This window comes from Nylanderia fulva, unplaced genomic scaffold (assembly GCF_048542155.1).
Source record: "Nylanderia fulva isolate GAGA-0341 unplaced genomic scaffold, ASM4854215v1 Scaffold12, whole genome shotgun sequence".
NCBI classification, from domain to species: domain Eukaryota; kingdom Metazoa; phylum Arthropoda; class Insecta; order Hymenoptera; family Formicidae; genus Nylanderia; species Nylanderia fulva.
The window spans coordinates 886,367-907,482 of record NW_028189409.1 but is presented as its reverse complement, the minus strand read 5'-3'; the positions used below and the strand labels follow the sequence as shown (position 1 = coordinate 907,482).

Below are 21,116 nucleotides of genomic sequence, written 5' to 3'. Positions count from 1 at the left end.
TTTTATATGGATATTTGAATAAAACATTTTATAGGATGACAACTTTGTTTGTTTTATCGGTAAAAATCTATTCAAACTTGTTTTGCTTGATTTCAATTTGTTGGAAATAAATGTTTTACTGCAATGCAGCATTTAAAAAAGTATTTATTTGTTTTTAAACGAGCAATAGTTAGCCTTGCAGAAATATTTGTGGCATTACTTAATTGCAAATAAAATAATATCGAATATATTCACAAAATAAAAACATGCGTGTGATAATGCGATTGCTTAAATATTCATTATTATTAAGGAAATTATTCAATCCTAATTAACATTGGAAGATGAAAAATAATTACTTTGTCAAAAAAAAGAGTGTACAGTTTTGAAGATCATATTCAATTCTTCATAAAATTACATTTGTTTTTTTCTGTTTTTCTATTATTATTTTATTTCATGTTTAATATTGTATTGGATATTGTTTGGCGCCATCAAATGGGTAATAGAATTATAAGATTTTGTATTGCATTGAATCCCTTAGGGAAACAATAAAACATTTATCTATCATAAAATTATACGTAAAAATATATTTCATTGTAAGTGCGATAATCTATCATAAAATTATACGTAAAAATATATTTCATTGTAAGTGCGATAATCATAAATGACTGAATCATTTGCAATTGAACCTGTGACAGATTCAAGTTGGAAAACAAGTTTCTTGTACATTTATTTTTTATTCTTTAGTTAATTCCGAGTTACACGTCACATGTATTAAATATTAGAGTCTGTGAATTCTTTCTGTATTGCGTGTTATTAAAACTGCTGGATTTTCTAATTGCGTCAATTTTAAGCTTCTTGCAAAAATCAAAACTTTAATTACATCTTAATGTTAACAATTAATTATTTTCGTTAAGTAATTGAGAAATAAAATATTGAGAATTTTAATTATGTAATTCGATAGTAATTTTCATAGAAATCGCAAATGCAAGTAATTCTCGGTAAAATCTATGAAGTATTTATATTTTATAATTTGTCTCATATTTTACGTAATTCTCTTCTTTACAAACACGTCTCTATCTCTCATGACAATCAAATCAAAATGTATCTCGTGAGATTAAATTTTGCATTTCTCCCAAGACCATTCCCCCAAGTTCCTCGAATTCGATCAATCTCGTTAAAGATTGATTTACATTCAAAGTTGTAAGCATAATGCAACCGAACTCTAACTCGACTTCGTTGATAGACATTTCGACAGAATAGAATATATCGTTTCGATGTTAAACTCTGAAATAGCAAGAGGCACGCATTAATTATATGCAATTGAGACGAAATTTATTCCAGTTTAACAAAAGAGGTTTCCAGTCAGTCGAGTAAACTTTTAAAATGTCGAAATATTGCTTATGACTTATATTATAAAAATGATCGATATTCTTCGCTTATATATCCTGAAATTTATTTCATATCATATAAATAGATACGCGCTCTATCTATCTAACAAAGTTTAATGCAACATTTCTTAAAGTGTCATGAGGTCATTTAAACGCTGCACAAACACTTAAAAAACTGCTATAAAATTATAGTAATAGCCAACTGATACTATAATGTATGTACCCAAGAAAAAAATATAATGAGCATAATATATGATTCTACAGAAAATAAAAAATATTATTTCAATATTAATATTATTTAAAATTTTAAATATACAAGAAGACAAAACGTTATTTGATTCGATTATTTTTTATTTAAATAATGCATTTTATACGCTTATGTAGAATTTTCACGAAATAAATATGTATTTCATGTAAATTATATTAGTTTCTAATCTATGCGCATATCTATATATGTATATGTTTTAAAAAATCTTTATATGTATATCTTTTAAATTATGTTTATGTATATATTTTAAATAATGTTTATGTATATGTTTTAAATAATATTTTATAAGAGTTATTTATATAAATATGCAATGTTATCCACAAAATCACATAAACTATGAACATTATATGAAAATAGAACTTGATGTTATTAATGATAAATTGATTTCGTTGATATTTTGCAAAGATAAATATTTAATAAACTGTTATTATGTGCATCAATTATACACAATTTACTTTCGTGTGCAACTTTCTAACGTAATATTTTGATATTTCATAAGACGAACAGTCAATCAATTCAATTTTTGCTTTCGTAAATACTTAAAACATTTAAATTCTCGATTTTATATCAAGTATTCATTTCATGCTAATGACATAAGCATATCCATTTGCAATCAGATCTCTCATTAGATGTGTGCATTAGTGATTTGTGTCTATTAATATTTAAATTTTTCATTACATTAATTTAATATATTATTAATTTCCCTGAGAAAGGTTTATTTTCAAAAAATTCATACACGCACATTATTACAAAGTACTCAAGTATATTAATAAAAATAAATCACACAACTTGACAGCGAGAGAGAAAGAAATATTTGATTAAATGTACAGGGTGTTTCTAAATAAACGTGAAAAATTTTAAACAATGTTTCTTCATCAAAAATTAAAGAAGGTTATTCATATAAACATACACTTCTTTTTATATCTTTCTCTGAGGAGTTACATTTCTCTAAAGGAGAAGGTAAAAATTAGGTTTTTAATTTTTTTTCTCAAATTTTGGATACGTTAAAAAAATAAAATATGGAATACTTTTCACTAGTAAAAAGAATATTTATTAATATTTTTAATCTTTCCGTATCGTTATAAGGAGATATGAAACTAACAATTCTCATTCAATTTTTATATTAAAACTTTTTAACGGACCGGAATGTGATCATTTAAAAATATGCGTTAGAAAGTAAAACTGGATTTCTTTAGAAACTTTTTCATTTCTTTTATTTTTTTCGTAAAATCAATAGTTTTCAAGAAAAAAATAAAAATCTAATTTCTACCTCCCCCTTTGGTGTAACTCCTTAAGGAGATATATATATATATATAGAATCATATATTATATATGAAAAACCCTCCTTAATTTTCGACAAAAAATCATTTCCTAAAGTTTTTCACACTTATTTAAAAACAGTTTATATACAGGGTGTATCTAAATAAGTGCGAAAAATTTTAAGAAATGATTCTTTGTCGAAAATTAATAATGTCTTATATAAACATATACATATTCTATCCCTCTCTGAGGAATTACACTTTTCTAAAGAGGGAGATAAAAATTAAGTTTTTTTTCTTAAATTTCAGACAAATTAGAAAAATAAAATTTGGTGGACATTTTCCGTTCGTTCTTTTAATTTGTCTGAAAAATGAAAACTTAATTTTCACCTTTCTCTTTAGAAAAGTATAACTCCTCAAGGAAGAATATAGAGAACAATATGTTTATACGAAAACCCCTCCTTAATTTATTTCGACAAAGAATGATTTCCTAAAGTTCTTCATACCTATTTAGAAACACTTTGTATACATCCACATTGTCGTAACATATCATTTATGCAGTACACGTAGATTATTAACTACGAATGACAAACTTCATGGCGTAGCCCTATTCTTTTTTTTCCCAATACGGACAAGGCGCACCTGTCCAGAGTACACTATTCCGCAATCAGCCTCGCCGCATGCAGTGACGCATGTCGTGAAACGAGCTGTAGTTCGACCATGGACGTAGTATACAATGTCCATGAGTCCGACTGTACTCTGGGGCGCCAGGCGGCTGACCTCCGCATCGATTACAACACACACATCGAAGCGAGACGGAGACACTAAGATCGCCGAGAATGGGGAAATCCCCTCTCGCTTGTTGGTATCTCCGCCGAATGCGGCGCGGAGTACGCATGCGCACGTTAAACCAAGTTGTCTGCTATGTCGTGCGTTTCTCTCCACGGCTACTAAAAATTTCCTCGTTTCCGCGTCGTATTTGTACATCGATGCGCAATATTCGTCGACATCGATTGTCCTCTATCAAAAAAAAGACCGATCTGTCATCGCGAGCGAACGAACATCCTCGATGACACGGGTCGACGGGAAATAGGCGCGAACGGGGTGCGTAGGCGAACGGAAAAATGCCGAGAACAGCTGAACATCAGTGCGCGTCTACTCACGGCTTGTCAGGCTGCGACCTGCGGACCATCTGTTCCGCCTTCTGGATCTCCTCCGCCCTGGTTACGCTCTTCGTTCTGCGCGATCGCATCCGAAAGTCGCTATGCTCGTGCTCGGCCGTCATGTTGTTGGGCTGCGACGTAGAGGAGCATATAGGAGCACGCGTGTTTGGCGCAAACCGCGATCACGTTGGCGCGACAGAGACAGAAAGAGAGAAAGAGAGAGAAACTTCGTTTCGACAGCCGGCACACGTTCCCGAACACGTTCTCCGTCGTCGGAGTGAGACTGGTGCGCGCGGCAACCGGCGACACCGGCCACTGATGCTGATAACGAGAAAGCCCAAGCTTCCTCCCGATGCGTGAGAGGCGTGCACGACGAGCGTGTTACGCGAGCGAGCGACGTGAATATATTAATCTACGTGTGTCATACTCATTATGACGTGCTTCCGATCGTACTACTCGTGGTACTAAATGTGCGAGTCTCTTTCCCTTTCCATAGGCACGACTGTTTATCTATTTTTCGCTTTCCGGTAGATAACGCTCGTCAACCGACTTTCCAAGATTGAAGAGGAGTCACACTGAAGCTCACGAAACATGTGCGAGTCACGTGTACACTTGCCCTTTGAAATCGGAATAAATAAGTGACGCGTCGTACAATGATCAGATTTCTAGATATTCCTCTTTTCAATTTAAAATAAAATGTGAGAAGAAATGACGATGGAGGTCAAAATAAAACAAGATAGTTTAAAAAATTTCTAAATAAATACGTCTTATTCTTTTTTTATGTAATCTGTGTGGAATTACTCAATAAAAAAAAGTTTTTGTTGGTTTATCCCTTGTTTGTAAGCGACTTAATTACTCTCTGCCTGAAATATAAAATCAGTTTCTCGAAGTTTTGAATAATAATTATTCTTCTCTCTGCAATTGAAATAAGTAATTACAATCTAGTTTGACTTAACTGTTTAACTTTGTATTTTAACTGTCATTCTAGCCGTATCGTCTTATGTTCTAATTTGACAGATAAAAATTATTACATGCAGCTTATTAGACAAAAAGAAAACTTGACGTGTTTCCATTTGAGATAGCATAACAACATGTTTTATACATGAGTTTTTAAACGTTTTTTAAACCTTGAAAAAGACTGCAGATAATATAAATTACTTTGTATCTATAATATTCATATGCTGTATTTACATATTTATATTCAGTATCATACACTAAGAAAAAAATATAAATGTAAATGTTATCAACTTAATACGAATTGTTCGTTCAAATTTTAATATTTATATGAGAACATTATTTCTCGCATGTATGTCATCATCAGCTTGTACTACTACAAAAACAACATGGATTCTAATTTCATCGTATCACTTGCAAGACCAGCTTCGTATTACGATCCAATTACGAAACTAGTTGGCTAAAGTTGTCGGTCATTGCTAAATCAAACATTTCAACAGTGACACATTTCACGTGATAAAGTCGACGATGAGGTAATCACTGTGTCGTCACTTCCATTAAGATTTCAGATAGCGCAGCGCTGTCACTTCATCGCGAACTTCGATTTCGAGTAACTTCTGGATCTCTCTCTCTCTCTCTCTCTCTCTCTCTCTCTCTCTCTCTCTCTCTCTCTCTCTCTCTCTCTCTCTCTCCCTTTCTTCTCTCTCTCCTTTCTCCGGGTCTCCAAAGTTTGGGGCAAATAAAGCCTGGAACCCCGAGCACGTGAGACAATTTCGCGAATCGGTCGCTGGAAGATTGAAAGGTATCGTCAAGCCAAACGAAACCCGGAGAACCCCGAGCTAATTAAAGTACACATGCGGCGCATAGGGTGCTGAGAGCCGTAAAGATCCTTGGGAAATGTATGAGGGATCTACCCTCGCGTAGATTGCGAGCTTACGGAGCGATGACGCGTACCAGTTTCCACGAGATCCGTTATTATACGAAGACGTAATGTGCTGCGAACTATTTAGGCCGATTTTTCTATAAACCGAAAATGAAATCGAAATCCCGCATATTTCAATAGATACGTACAGAATATCCCAGAACTAGTAATAAACCTGTTAATGGCAGATTCCTGGAATAATTTAGAGACGATTTTTTCTTAACGAAAATGTCGAGACATCAATAATTTTCGAATTATAAGCGATTGAAATTAAGGGGTTTTTCGCAAACTAAACCACGTGGATAAAAAATATTAACAAAATTACATTCTTTTATTAATTTCATGTAGAGTTTACTATAATTGAATTTTAATGTAAGGTTTAATTACATAGATACATGAAAATTAGGAACATGTAAAAAATGATGGCCTTTCTCGACATTTTTACTGAGGAAAAGTCGTCTTCAAATGATCTCAGGAATTAACAGGTTTACTATTAATTTTGGGACACCCTGTATTAAGTGGCTTATATCATTTTTTTTTAATTTGTCGTATTTCAAGTGTAAGAAAATTTCAAGCATTTTTAAGTAAAATATAAAGTCGTTACGAGTCTATCAATTTATTTTACGATATTAACTCAATGAGATATTGACTTTATAGTATATATCTCGTTGGCCTAGTTCCAATCCAATTGCAGAACAAATACCAATCTTGCACGGATCTTTAATATTCCAGTATAGCATCCTATCGACTGCAAAGTAACAAGTAAACACCCGTTCGATGGTAAACTACTTGGCGTAATCCTCGTGTACGGAAAAACAGAATAGTCGCATATTTACCCTTACACCCTCGGCAAATTTACCCGAAAACTCGTGCGGCTGAATATCGCGTTTGTACAAAACCTCGGCGAAGAGCGGATTGGCACGTACCGGCAGTACAATCTCTAGCTTGCCATTTCGTTTCTCGTACACTGGCGGTCATCAAAGTTCAAGATTATTGTAAAATGTAAACTATTGCAAATGCGAGCGCTATTTTCCTTCTCGTAAACGTTTGCCATATCCAAAGGCCGTTTCCATTTTAGACTGACTCTAAACTTTGCCCTTTCTCTTTCCTTCTCTTTTCTGTATTTGTGCTACTAATACTTATTATCAAATTGTCACTTTGTTTTTCATAATTTAACGAATACATCTAGAATAAATATTATTAATCGAAAAATCAATTCGTACACGATACAAACAACTAATAAATTGTACTACTTCTTATCTCTTGGGACGAATTTAATTCTCAGTCGACCATATACATACTAACTTCACCGCACTTTATTTCAACGTAATCGAGGTATAGCCGGTAATGTAGCTTTGCGAATTAAATTTTGCGAAATCAGGGGCGACTGCCGCGTTCCGCAAGAATTTCACGAACAATTCCGTATATATACGCTCTTGTGTGAAACCCTTTTGCGAGACCGGAAGCGGACGGATCGGCACGTAGCAACGCCAGCCCACATCTATACTCGTTCGCCGACGCTTTTCGACGCTGAACTCGCGCATTCCGCGTGTACGATCGTCGGGGACTGTGGAGAGGAAAAGCTTGTGCAAGTCGTTTGCGAACTCCCTTTACGGCCAACCGCGAATATACCGGACGGAGCACGTTACGCCGCATACGCAGTTACACGTTCGGGGTAGATATCTGCTCGAGCGAAAGAGAGAGAGAGAGAGAGCCAACCCTCAGAAGTTTGGGGGATTTGAGAGGCAACACTCTCTCTGTTGCATCTCCACCAGCAAGAGCCACCTTTTAAGAGGTAATGCCACTCTAGCGCCCGAAAAAACAGCCTAATTTTGACAATTTTTTGGGAATGTATAGTGAATGGAATACAAAATATGTTTAAAGGCTTTTATTGTACATACTTTGAAGTGTATTCACCAATTTTTTTTGGCGGCGTCCGAATTCAGCAAAGAAAGCCTTTTCTCGCCCGTGGAATGGGATATTTCATCCTTCGCTCGGTATCCGAGGGCTCATCAAGATTCATCATTTACGTTCGAATTTTCGAGCACTGCAATCATACTGCTTTACGAGCAGTATGAGATCGTTAAAGATTTTATTTTATCCGATGATGGACTCCTTCGATAACGATTCTCTGACATATGTATGTATGTATGTTGGAGAGTTTTTGCTACCCTGACTTGATACATAATGCAAGAGAGACGTAAAAGAAAACACAAAAGAAGTCTATGAATAATACATTTTTATAATTACTTTATAATGATTATAGAATACATTTAAAGAGTGAGAATGTGTGTATGTCACGAGTTACGTAATTTATCTCAATCGTGCTTCTAACTCGTTTCATAATGTCAAATGATTATGTTCTGCGAATTTTGTATTAATAAAAATATCTTCAGCGCGATAATTTCTTAATTCGATTTTGCGATAATTTCGCGATCGATTGTTTAATTCGTATTAGATGGGTACGGAACATCATCAAAACTGCAAATCTTGTAACTGTGTAAAAAAAAAGAACGATAAAATATTAGAATCGTAAATTGTGCCAATATTTGCAGAACGTTAGTTTACACGGACCAACGAATAAATGATTAAACAATAAGAATCGCGTTAATTTATAAAAGAGGTCGTAAAATTTCTCCTCCGCTCAGTTTAAATTTTACAGCTAAAACGTTCGCTCGCTATAAAAAACGAATAACAATTTTTTCTCTAAGAAAACGATGAGATACTTTGTAGTCGAAGTAAAAACTTTAGTAAAAACTATGAATATTTCATCATTATATATGTAATGTAATGGCATGTAATGTAATAAATTATATAAATACCACATTCTAATTTAATTCTAATTAGTTTACGAATTTAGAATGTGATATTTATATAATTTGTTTTATTATTAATTTATTAATCTTTTAATAGGTGATGATATCTATTTGTCAGAAACCCGAAACTTATCCGCTATCAGGAAATTTACTCAAATTTAAAAGAAATTATATGACAAATAAAAAAATATAAGATCAAAGTAAAAAGAAATATTTAAAATTTAAAATATTCTATTTTTTCAGACAAAAATACGATGACCGTTTAAATTATAATCAAGATGTTACGATAGGCTACATAACGACGGCTAAACTGCCACGAATATCGATAATCGGAAAAATGTCCTACGTCTATGCAGTCATTGTTACACTGTCTCGTTATATATGGTTCTAAGCCGCTCGTTAAATGATCTTAATGAGTTTGAAAGTTGATAGAGCCTACTGGATTGTTTCGAGAGCGTTTATAATCGATTCCGCTCGTGAAATTCGCGTTAACGAGATATCTTGTCACGTACATTACTTTGATAGAAGGATCTGCAGATACAAAAGAGCCCTCTCTCTCTCTCTCTTTACACCTGCTCAATATAATTCTGCGGTTCCACGTGGATCGGTCGTAATGATCGGAAGATATCGCGAGAATCGCAAATTATCGCAGTAAAGGCGAGCGTGCATCGTCAGGAAAATCGATCCACGACGGGTTATGGTTTCCGCTAAATGAAAGTTTTCGCAAGTAAGCGATAATTTTACCGCAGCTCGTTTGATGTCATTTGAAAATTTGATGTGTCGCAACAGCGACACGCGAAAATGTTTAAATACCTCGATAGAGTTTTGATATCAACGATATTTCTATTTATTCAATATTTTATACTAATAAAATTTTATCATGAATACGGAAACACAAAGAACAGCACGAAAATAAATTATTATATTTTTTTTTTTCTAATAATATTACAAAAAGAATAACCAATTAATATTTTGAAATAATAGATAAATCTTAAATTTATTAATATTCAATTAATTTTATAGAAACTTCAAATAATACTGTATCTTATACTGTGTCAAAATATAAATAATTTCGTACAGTTTGCGATATAAATAATTCGTGAAATTATTCACTTTTAGTTTTATCTGCTGATATATACGATTTGAACACGGAACATTTAATAATGTATACGATTGTCGTCTGGCGACGAAGAAACGCGCGCGGAGGCTGCATCTCTCCCTTAAAATATGATGCAATATATATCCCGAGAAAAAAATGGCAAATATCCGTCAATGTCTGCCGACTTTTGCAAAACATCGAGTTGCATTCCTTATTGTCTTGTGGTTATGTGTCAGTCGTATCCGGAAGGGACGACCGGTTGAACTTTAACAGAGCGCAAGAGTAAGCTCGAAAACTTTCGCAATATTGGTCGGACCGCCACCATCCCCGGGATTATTGTCCTCTTGTCCCGTAAACCGCCCCTCGAAACGGATTCAGTCACTGGGATTCGTACTTCGTATTCAAACAACGTACACCTGAACGACGTGGTATCATCATCGTCTGCTCGCAAAAGGAGCATTCCCGAAGTCACGTTTGCGATTAGTACGCCGACGATTAAACTGTCATATTGTCACGTGCACACGAAATATCATACATTTTACTAGATGTGTAAAAATCGTGTTAATACATATGTGTTCGTAATTCGTTATGATTTTATGTATTATAGTTTTTTTTTCCTTTGTGCGCCTGCGATATTTTTTCATTGATTTTCTATACCAACGATTTAACGATTAATTAAATAGAAATGCAAATACATATTAGAGAACAAATGTGTTATATCTTTATACGTGCAACAAGTTCATTTGTCTAGTAATAAATAAGTGATCCAATTTAAAACAATAAAAATTAATAAATAATTAAAAATAAATTAATAATTTTTAGAAAATTAAAAAAATAAAACAACAATCAAATCATTTAAAAAATTGAAGTAAAACAATTTTGAAACAATTAAAAATAAAATAAAAAAAACAATAAATAATTAAAAATAAAGCAATTTAAAAAATTAAAAGAGAGCATCGAAAAAATAAAAAGACTAAAATAAATTAAATAAATACTCACAGTTAGCTTATTGGTGTCCAATGCTTTTCCGAGCTATGTTTTCCATTCTTGCTGTTTCTTCTTGGCATTCACATGTCACTTATTTGCAATAACACGATTAATTACAGTCACACACGTACTAATTAGCAGAATATAATAATCGCACGACATCAGATGACATTTCCGACATTAAACGCACGCGAGGAGCATCTTAATATGTACAATCCAACGGGAGAATAATGCGAATAATGACGAATTATGCTAGAATAAAGCTATATAATCCGCTCGGCATCGCGTAGCTAAACTTACACATTATGCGCTGCGATAATGCTATATTATATAATGAATCGTGCACGCTCTTATTTTAAAACGATCACATCAATTTTATATTATATGTATGAATAAATAAAGTGTTAAAATATGCTATAAATAGAATACAATTTGAAATATACAACATTATTTTGCAGAGCGCCTTTGCGTTGTCTCACCGTATCAATGACAGGATCTCGTAAACAACATCGAGCACGAAATTTCCATCTCTATGTTCCAAAATTTCTCACGCGGTATATATAATTTGTTCGTTGTATAAAAATATAATAGAGATACAAAGTACGCTCTGATATGCCGTTATTTCCTTATCATTCGTGCGGTGAAAATCGAACAAACACAGGTATCCAAGATGCTTTACTATCATCGTATTATCTCTTTCGAAAGACGATTCATTTAGGTACAATCTCTCTTGACACATGTAATAATCTAAAATCGTCTAATCTTATTTTAAAACGATTATTTCGTTATGTATTTTTTCACATGTATATATACATAAGGTAAACGGCTCACTTTCTGACCCTGACGCACTTATTGACCCTGTCGATATATTTTAATTTTATTAATATATTTTGATGTTAATTATCACATAAATTATCAATTAGATAAACAATGTTATATATTACTTTCAATTGCAAAGAAACGTTTTAAAATAAATAATTAGAGAAATAAATCAGGGGGTCACAAGCCCGGACAATAGATTTTTAAATAAATAACTTTATTATAATTTCTAGTTCTATTTACTTGTAAAATAAATGTATATTATACAAAAAACTCTGATTCACGCGAATTATTTGTCATCAATTTTATTTTATATTGCTTTCGTAAATAAAAAATAACTATTCTTGTTGCACTTAAAAGGTCAATAAGTGGGGTCCATTTACCTTATAAAATAAAAACGTTTATATATATGTCCATATATAAATATTTACAAAACACATTTCTTCCGGAAGAGAGACATGAAAAATCGCCCGAAGTGATCGCAATCGGGCGTTACCAACTAGTTATAAATTTATTTAGTAGCCTAAAAGGGGGAGACAAGTTCCGATTGCCGCCATTGCATCGACAGGTTTTCACCGCTTTGAAATATTACCGACGCACCGGTGAACCAGGGGGCACGAATTAATTTCACGGAGAAACAAACGGCGACGTATATACGTTTGTGTTAGAGTCGCCCAGACGTCCCGGTTTATCGGGGGAACACGCCGCCGTCTGTTCCATTATTTACCATCGTATTCGGACGCCTTGACTACCTTAAACGGGATTTAATTAATGAATGGCGCGTCGAGGATCTCCGGTGAACTGCGAACTCGAACTCCCGTGGATTTGTTTACGTGTGTCCCATCGACTTGTTCGTCGTCAAACCAAAAGGGAGAGTTTTCGTTGAAAAAAGTCCTTTAGAAATATTTAATCAACATTTTTAAATGTTGATTTTATATACATTTTCTAAACGTTATGATATTATGTTTTATAAATATGTTTAAAATATTATATTAATAAATATTCAAAAAAATATTTTAACTGATGTTTTATAATGTTTTAAAAATATTATTTAATAACATATTGCTCTCGAAATATTAATAGAATATTTTAAAAACGTTAAGGGAATCCCGGATGATCTTTTTACCGACCGAATGCAAGAATATTTATTTTTTTCATATAACTTTTTATTGACTATACTGACCAATAAATCCTTTTCCACAATTAAAGTACTTATAAAAACGGACCGCGCTAGCTATGTTTGCATATATAAATCATATAAAAATCAAAAATTACAATTTTGTTATCGGCTGCTTTGTGTCAGTTCGTAATAATACTTATTTAATAAAAAAAGTTCTGCAGTTTGTCTGTGCATGAAATATAGTATGCGCAGTAAGGATAATATGAAGAATTATTAGTAAACGATTAAAAGTGAGATTTCAAGTCTAATAAAAAAGTTATATATTAAAAACATTTTTACGCGTATGTGTTGTATACGTGCATATGTTTAGATATGTGTGGTGCTAACCTATCATGTGTATATGTGTATACGTGAATATGTTTAGATATGTGTGGTGCTAACCCGTCGGAGTTCGGCCAACGGTCCGGCATCACCTTAATTTCAACATTGCCGAAACCGCTAAATCGATCTCAAAGCTTGTTCATAATGATGTTGCATACAATGTTAAAAACTACATACTTGACAACAATAATAACGTTGTAGCAATGATTTTTTGCTTGGGTCTTCTCCGCATAGGTGTTGCACATTGTCATCCATAAATCTCGCGATTCGGTTCTTTAACGTGCACCACGAAGATAATGACGTTATATTGTCCCCGCCGGGAGTTCTCACTGTAACTGATGTCGCAATGTTTCGCCGAGCCAAACTTTTCGCATCGATACAAATTGCCGATGTAGCCGATATATTCATCGTCGGTGAATAAATTTTCCACTTATTGTTGGCTCTCGGTTTATTAGGCGCGCCTCATCAGCATCATTCTCGCCTAATGAATTCTTTTGTCGTTGTCTATGCGAAAATTTGTATGAAGATCCCCCGGTTTCGCCATCGCGAAATTACTAGCGAATTTGATGCATATGCACCTCTCTTCCCCTGTATTATTAATGCTTTAAGAAACTTGCTTTAGACGCTCTCGTAAAGGTTATTGCTTTTAAAATGTCGCATGCGCCGCATATAAAAAGGGGAGAGCGTGTTGGTGCGCACGTTTATTTTCCGAAGGATCCAGACACACGAACGCATATTCTTTATTAATATTCTACTTGGAACTTTTTGATAGCTGAATTCAAAAGAACTTCATAAGAATACTTTGGACGCGCTTCGTAATAGACTCTATTAAACTATGTTTTTTTGTAACTCCTTTAACTTCGCCTCTCGTGTAATTTTCATCAGGTTGCATACTCTTTATATGACTTGTTCACATATAAAGAGCGAAACATAACACACAAACTTTCCTCTTCTCGTTTATATATTTTCTTGTCGTTCAGAAAATCATATATGTATATTTTTTTTTACAAAGAACTGTCCAGTTTTATAGGAGAAAATTGGCCATCCGATGAACAGCGATGAGACACGGCTAGAATTATAGGGCATCAAAAGAAGATTAAAAAGTTCCAGAACCTTGAGTCCCTTGAGTGCTAGAGCTATCTAAAGTTCGTCATATGATCATGTACCACTATCTTGTCCGAGTTCTTTGTGGTGGATTGTATCAAAGACATTGAAATATGTCTAGAATGTATTTGGTACAGTTCTTTAATCTGGCTACGATCCCTGGACACGATTCGTGCCGTCATGTCAGAGAAATTCGGATTATGTTCTTGTGACGGCGATGTCTTTGAAGGGGAGAAAATGAAATGAACCTTCAACAAAGCAAACCTTCTGTTTCGTGCGTTATGAGTATCGATTAATATAGAGGGTGTCTGATATAAGGTGTCACACCGAAAATATATACAAGTAGATCTTGTTATTGAAGACAATTTTTCCTCAGCAAAAATGTCGAAGGAGGCCAATTTTTGTTATCGTGTATCTTTATAATTGAACCTTAAATTAAAATTTTATTCAAGTAAACTCTACTTGAAATTAATCCTGTATAGGTCTGTTCTCTTCGACTGAACTAGCTACGCTAGTTTATCGTTTTATTGGAATAAGGAAAGAGATAAACTCTGAACTAGTGCAACCAGTTCAGCCAAAAAGAATAGATCTCATGACTCATGACTGTTCACTCGGGAGTCCAAATGAACTGCTAGAAAAAAATGTTTGTAACAATATAAATGTTTCCACAAATGCTATAATTTAGTCAGACGCATATAATAGTTGCTTTCCATTTACATCAAAACTCAGATAAATCTCACTTCTGTTTTGCTTTAACACGAATGTTGAGATTTATCTGAGTTTTGATGTAAATGGAAAGCAACTATTATTAGAAAATGCATGCAACGTGATCTATATTCAGGTCGAGATTTAAAAATCAGTCAAACGACGGAAGCTAATCCATCGTCGAGATGGTAAGGGAAGGAAATCGGCCGTTTGCAAGCCTCGCAGAGACTTAAGGATCGCATCTAGGGTTAAGGGGGTTTGCTCCTGGAGCTCTGAGAGCCAAAGAGGGTGCGGTCGCTTGCAGCGTGATCCTTCCTAAGCCGAGGCTAAGAGGCTATTAGTTAGCTTTGCTAGTTGCGACATAACCCGTAAGACTAACACGGTACTTACACCTGCCTCGTCGGAATAGCAGGATATTCAGCCAGCCAGCCACCACCTCTTTGCGCGTGTTTGCACGACGGTTGTCTGCGCTGATGGTGACTCCTGAATACGATTAATGGCAAGGAATGAATATCAAACAAACTAACCGCATCGCTGCTCCGCACTTTCACGGTCCCCATCCGGTGCATGAGATTCCATTTAAATTCCCGGGGACAACAAAATATGCAATGTAAATACGAATGCACGCTGATTCGACGCAATTTATATATAAAGTAGAATTTATAGTTAAATAGAAAATTATGGAGAGGAGGGAAATAATGGTAATATTAAAAAAGGTAACACGTATAAAATGAATTTATGACTGTGATTTGTGCAAATGTGTAAATACGTACAATTTTATTATCCATGTAACAAAAGTTACATTTTCGTTGAAACATGTAATAACTCTTAATATCACTATAATGTTCCGAAAAAATAGACAAATCGATTTCTCAATTTTTACAAAACTAAGTTTTTATGTATAATCGACGTTAGTCTTAATTTTATTTATAATTATTTGCACTTTCTCTAAAAAGAGAGAGAGAGAGAGAAGCTGAAATAAAAGATTGACCATAATGGCATGCTAGAGTATTCCGTATGCATAATTTATTTAGCTACGCTCAATGAAGAATACATTATTATAGACATCTTCATTAAACTAATGGCAGCTTTGCCCGAGACCAAACATATTTTTTTGCAATTTTCGATGAGAGTGGGGGTGTGGAGGAGGGATGATGGGTGGAGAAAAATGCAGTGCAGTTTTCCGCCGGCTGAAAACGCGCGCGTATGTTTTGCAAACTCGATCCACCGCTATTTTGTCAAAGTAAAACTCAAATGGTGCGAAATAAAGGGCGGAAATAGGTCGCGCTCGCATGCCGGCGCACAAATGGGTGCGTATTAATTAAATTAATGGGGCAGCCGTAGCCGGGTGGTAATGGCGCGTCATGGAGGATATTGTAGTCATAGACCTCGTGTAAAACGATATGGTGCTATTCGAAAAGGTACATGTATATGTAACCTTTCGTTATATTGTACTTTATTGTTTCGAGCTTTTTCCCGTCCGCCGTTTTTCGAAAGAGAAAAGGCGCGATATGTTATATTTGTTCTAATTTCTTGTGAATCGTACGTCGTGATTAAGATCGGAAAATTAACGGATATATAAAATTATCGTATTATTAAATTATTCTGGTAAAAGGGAAGTGTAAGAAAATATTACACATCATTTATATCAAAAACACAATAAAATATTTCATCTTATTATTTTTCGAAAATTCTTTTCTCATATTATATATATATATATATATATATATATTTACACATTGCATTTATAACATTTTACATATTATAAAAAGTTGTGGAATACAATATATGATTAATGATCTTATCGTCGTCGTTTGTTTAATCCCACGACTTGCTAATTACACATTGATACTTTCGCGCGACGAAGCAAATATAATCGAGACACATATCACATCTCAGTCGACTCAGTTCGCACGTGTGTATGATGATGAATTTTTTTCGTGTAGCGCGTGTTCTTGGTAAAATATTTTTTTTTATTTTTCCGAGACACGTTTTAATAAAAAATGCAGGCGAGATGTCCGATAGGCCCGATAACAGGGGCGAGAGCACGAAGTACACGTTAAAATTCGAAACAAGTACGATCGTAAAAGTCGAAGGGTGGGATGGTGGTGTGGCGACGAACTATATGAACTGGCACTAAATATGAATCATAAAAGAAGCATAAAGATAATTGTATGCTAATAGGGGCGAGCGTATGCACCGCGACGCGACCTCGCGTTATTACCTACATGTATCTTTACGAAGTGAACACTTATGTACTCTCGCATGTAACCGCGACGCAACGTTGACATTGGTCAATTTCAAAGTGCGATCGACTCTTTTTACCGCAACTACCTAACTATAGTGCCCAGAGAAATTACATATATTACTTAACTAAACTTTTCTTTTCGCGGCCGCCGTTCGCCGATGTTAATTATGCTAATTGCTTACAATCGCACCGCCATATTATTCTTCTAGGTTCACGGTGAGGAGACTTAAACGCCGGAAACGTAAAATCAGGGATACACAATTTTAACGGTTGTACAACGCTTTCCAAATAATGATCTTTTTTTATGTCGGCATCATTTTCGATTCGATTACACTAGTTTAGAAAAAATTTTTTTTTTCATTATTTAAGCCAGACAAAGGTGTTTCTTGCAAACTTTGGATGCTGAAAACAAAATTTAGTAGATACTGAAATAAAAAAATACATTCATGACATTTGATCACTTTCCAGATATATATATATATATATATATATATATATATATATATATATATATAACGTTAACTTTTTTTTACAAAAAATCTTAAATATCACAATTATTTCTCAATTATTTTGTAAATTTGACGTTGTGGTGAAATTTGGTTTACCGCATCTTTTTTAGAGCACCGAAAAATCTATAAAAAACACTTTGTCTGCTTTAAAATAATTTTTGACTGTAAACTAATGTTATACATACTTGAAATCTTATTCTTTTTTTTGCAAAGTTAAAAACTTTTGTTGCACTAAATATAAATTATAAAAGAAGCCATAAATATCCAATAAATATCGAAATTATGTCTGATTAAAAGAATGTTTCGATATTAAAAAAAAAGATTCGCGTAATCTTATTAGATATTCGAAGGCTTCCCTTTTTCTTTCTTCTTCCATTTAGTGCGTATTTTTCTTTGAATTTTTGATAGGATACCAGGCAAGCGCGGAAGAACTAATATACAGAGGCAATTTTTACGATGTAATATCTCGCAGACGTTCTGTACGTCATAATAATGCTCCGACCCGTCTGTAATACTTTAGAGAAGCATGGCAGGATCTCTTTGAAGCTCGCAAAACTTTAAATCTTTAAACAGTGTACGCGAACTCATTAAAAGTTCTTTCACAGAAAGGATAAAACGGGATGTATTGACGAAGTTGAGGGGGTTTAGAAATACACCCGAGTTTGCGAGATGCGAAACATCGGGTGCTAGTTTGCGGCTAATTCTCTTTATCCATTACAATGCAAGTGAAATAAAAGCTTGACAGGCAATACCGGAAGATAATCTCGCGGAGAGAAGAAAGAAGAATTCCGTATTATAAAATTCGCGATCACGATCCTCTTCCTGAAATTAATTTTAAAAAATACCACAAAAATAACGAAATTTTAAATATCAAATGCCGGTTCCGGAGATTTCTCGCTGTTAAAAATACAGGGCTCTTCGTGTATTTTTTTTTTTTTTGCTAATAACTTTCAGAATAAAATATTAAAACGTGTTTTATTTGCTGTATGTACGCGGTGTCGGGAAACTTTTTCTTCTCTCGTCGACCCTGATTCCGCCCCTGACTGGTCGAAGCACGCGAAACTGTGTTCTCGAAACTTTTTAAAAACGTCCGATGGAAATAAAGCAGCCGTTAGAACTTTACCCGGAACTGGTACTTGACCACCAGTCAGTGCTGGTGGATATAGAGGGGACCAGTCGAATTTATTATTTGAAAGAAAATCGACGCCGTTTTGCGGCCCCTCGAGGCCATCGAGACGAGGAAAATAAGAAGGGGAAGGATAGCTTTTCACGAGAGGTCGTGAATCGGCAACGGCGAGAAGGATCTCCTTGACCGTTTGCCGGCTCTCAAAGTCGATCGTCCCCGAGAGCTTTTACGGGTTTTGACGAGAGCGCCGTCACGATGTGTAAACCATGAGCCCCTTCGACGATTCTTCGAATCTCACCCTCTCTCGCGGGAGAAGAGGCGATGAGAAGAGACGCGGGATTCTCGACTGCGAGAAGCGAATCCTTTTTACGAGCCACGGGGATACATACGCCGGAGACGACATTCGGTATCCCTTCGCAGATCTTCTCCGCCGCGCTGCAATTTCATTGCGGAATCACGAGTTTCCAAGGCAAGCAAGCAGCGAGATCCATGCCTTCCGATTTTCCGAAAACCGCGCACGAGAGCAACCTTTTGCTTTCCCCACGAGTATATTGCCATTTTGCCCTCTCCCGTATCTCCTCTAATGTAAAGCATTGTAATCTAAATATGGATAAGGCGATACCAGGGTAAATGTGTAATACACGTATGTATACGTACTTTCTCAGAATTATTCGTACCTTCGCGGTTATTGGCCGTAGGGAATTGGTCGATGCCGCAGATAAATTGGAAAGGATCCTGCACCAAATACATAGGATTTTGACTTTCGGTGGAATTGGCTGTTTTCTTCACGTTGTTTTCTACGTTGAAACTTATGAAGCTACTACAACTCGTAGAGCTCGAGTTTTTCGCGTTTGACTGGCTGATAAATCAGTAACTATATCTATTATTTAGCTTTGAGCCTATTACATTTTTTGTTGAGCAGATCATAAGCTACAATATATGAGAAAACCAGCTGATCTCACTAAGATTCAATTTTATATAATTAATTAGGGATTTTTGAAAATCCTATATAAAATTAAATCTCAAAATCAGCTAATTTGAAAAATTAGGACTTTGTTAGTTGTTTAATTGACTATAAATCAGTAAGTATCGAATATTTAGTTTTAGTTAGTTGAGGCTATTACATATTTTGTTCGGCGAGTTATATAAGTTGCAACATTAAAAATAGCAAATTCCACTAAAAGCCAAAATCTAATTCGCGAAACAAAATGTATTTTTTTTTTTTTTATATTACATTGTGTAAAATTTTTAAAATCTCTCTACTTTAAATAATATATTAAATTATGTAATATATATATATATAATAAATAATATTAAACGAATTTATATATCTAAAAATAAAAATAACCAATATATCTAAAAGTGAGAAACTAAATAATTCAAATAGAATTTATACAAAAAAATTAATTTATTAATACCTTTCTAGTCTCTAGGTAAAAAACCTTGACATTAATCAAAATCCAATTCTCGCAATATATAGGTATAGCCTCCACAAAATATCCCATTTTCTCTTCGAGGTAGTTGTTCATTCCACCCTAACTACCTTTCGAGGGTATTCGCGCGGACTACCGAGTACTTTCACTTGTGTAGAGAGTAGGTACAACACAACGTATGTGCGGGAGATCGATTTGTAGGATCGAACAGGCGTTATATCCCCAGCAATTTCCGACCGAGCGGAATTTCGACCGAAGTCATTATTGCTTTCGATCGTCGAGAGAGAGAGACAATTTTCATCGGGAACGATTTCGCGCGATACTTCAGTCAATCGCCAGATGAGATGAATCGCGAGTGATCGTAATCAGAAGCGAGGGCTAACGATAGAAGAGAACAAGTTTAACGCGCGGCTCGGTATGTAAGAGATAATTGATGATGTTACCGTTTCATTGCTGACCTCTCTGTTATCCGATGCAGACAAATATTGACAGCCTCCAATCACAAAGGGACAAGCGGTATCCTTTGTACTTGCGCCCCACGCAACGCGCTGCTCGATGTCTGCTCAGTTTTCGTATCGAACCATCGAACTTGTGGGTTGAATCAACGTCCGCATTCGACGTGCATGTCGACTTTTCTAAATTAAAGCACCCGGTCGCGTAAAGTGAATTCATCCCCTTCTCTCTCTCTTTCTATTCAACTTTTTTATACAAAAGATACATTTTGTTTGATGCTTCTTTTGTAACCAACAGTGTACTCTTTCAGTTGAAAAAAGAAAGACCAATGAATTTAGATCGACCGAAAGAACAAAACATCAATTATTTAAAAAAAAAGTCAG

The 21,116-nt window shown here is 34.6% G+C and overlaps 1 protein-coding gene across 2 annotated transcripts in view; it reads right to left on the bottom strand.

Annotated features, from left to right (window-relative positions):
• Positions 1-4,630, bottom strand: part of mdy (diacylglycerol O-acyltransferase) — a 149,264-nt gene extending 144,634 nt beyond the window's left edge. The window contains exon 1 of one of the 2 annotated variants that reach the window (XM_029319160.2): positions 4,058-4,630. In XM_029319160.2, coding sequence (XP_029174993.1) covers positions 4,058-4,179 — 122 coding nt within the window. In that variant the 5' untranslated portion in view covers positions 4,180-4,630. The remainder of the gene's footprint in view (positions 1-4,057) is intronic. The other variant, XM_029319161.2, reaches the window with a different exon arrangement.
• Positions 4,631-21,116: the final 16,486 nt, after the last annotated feature.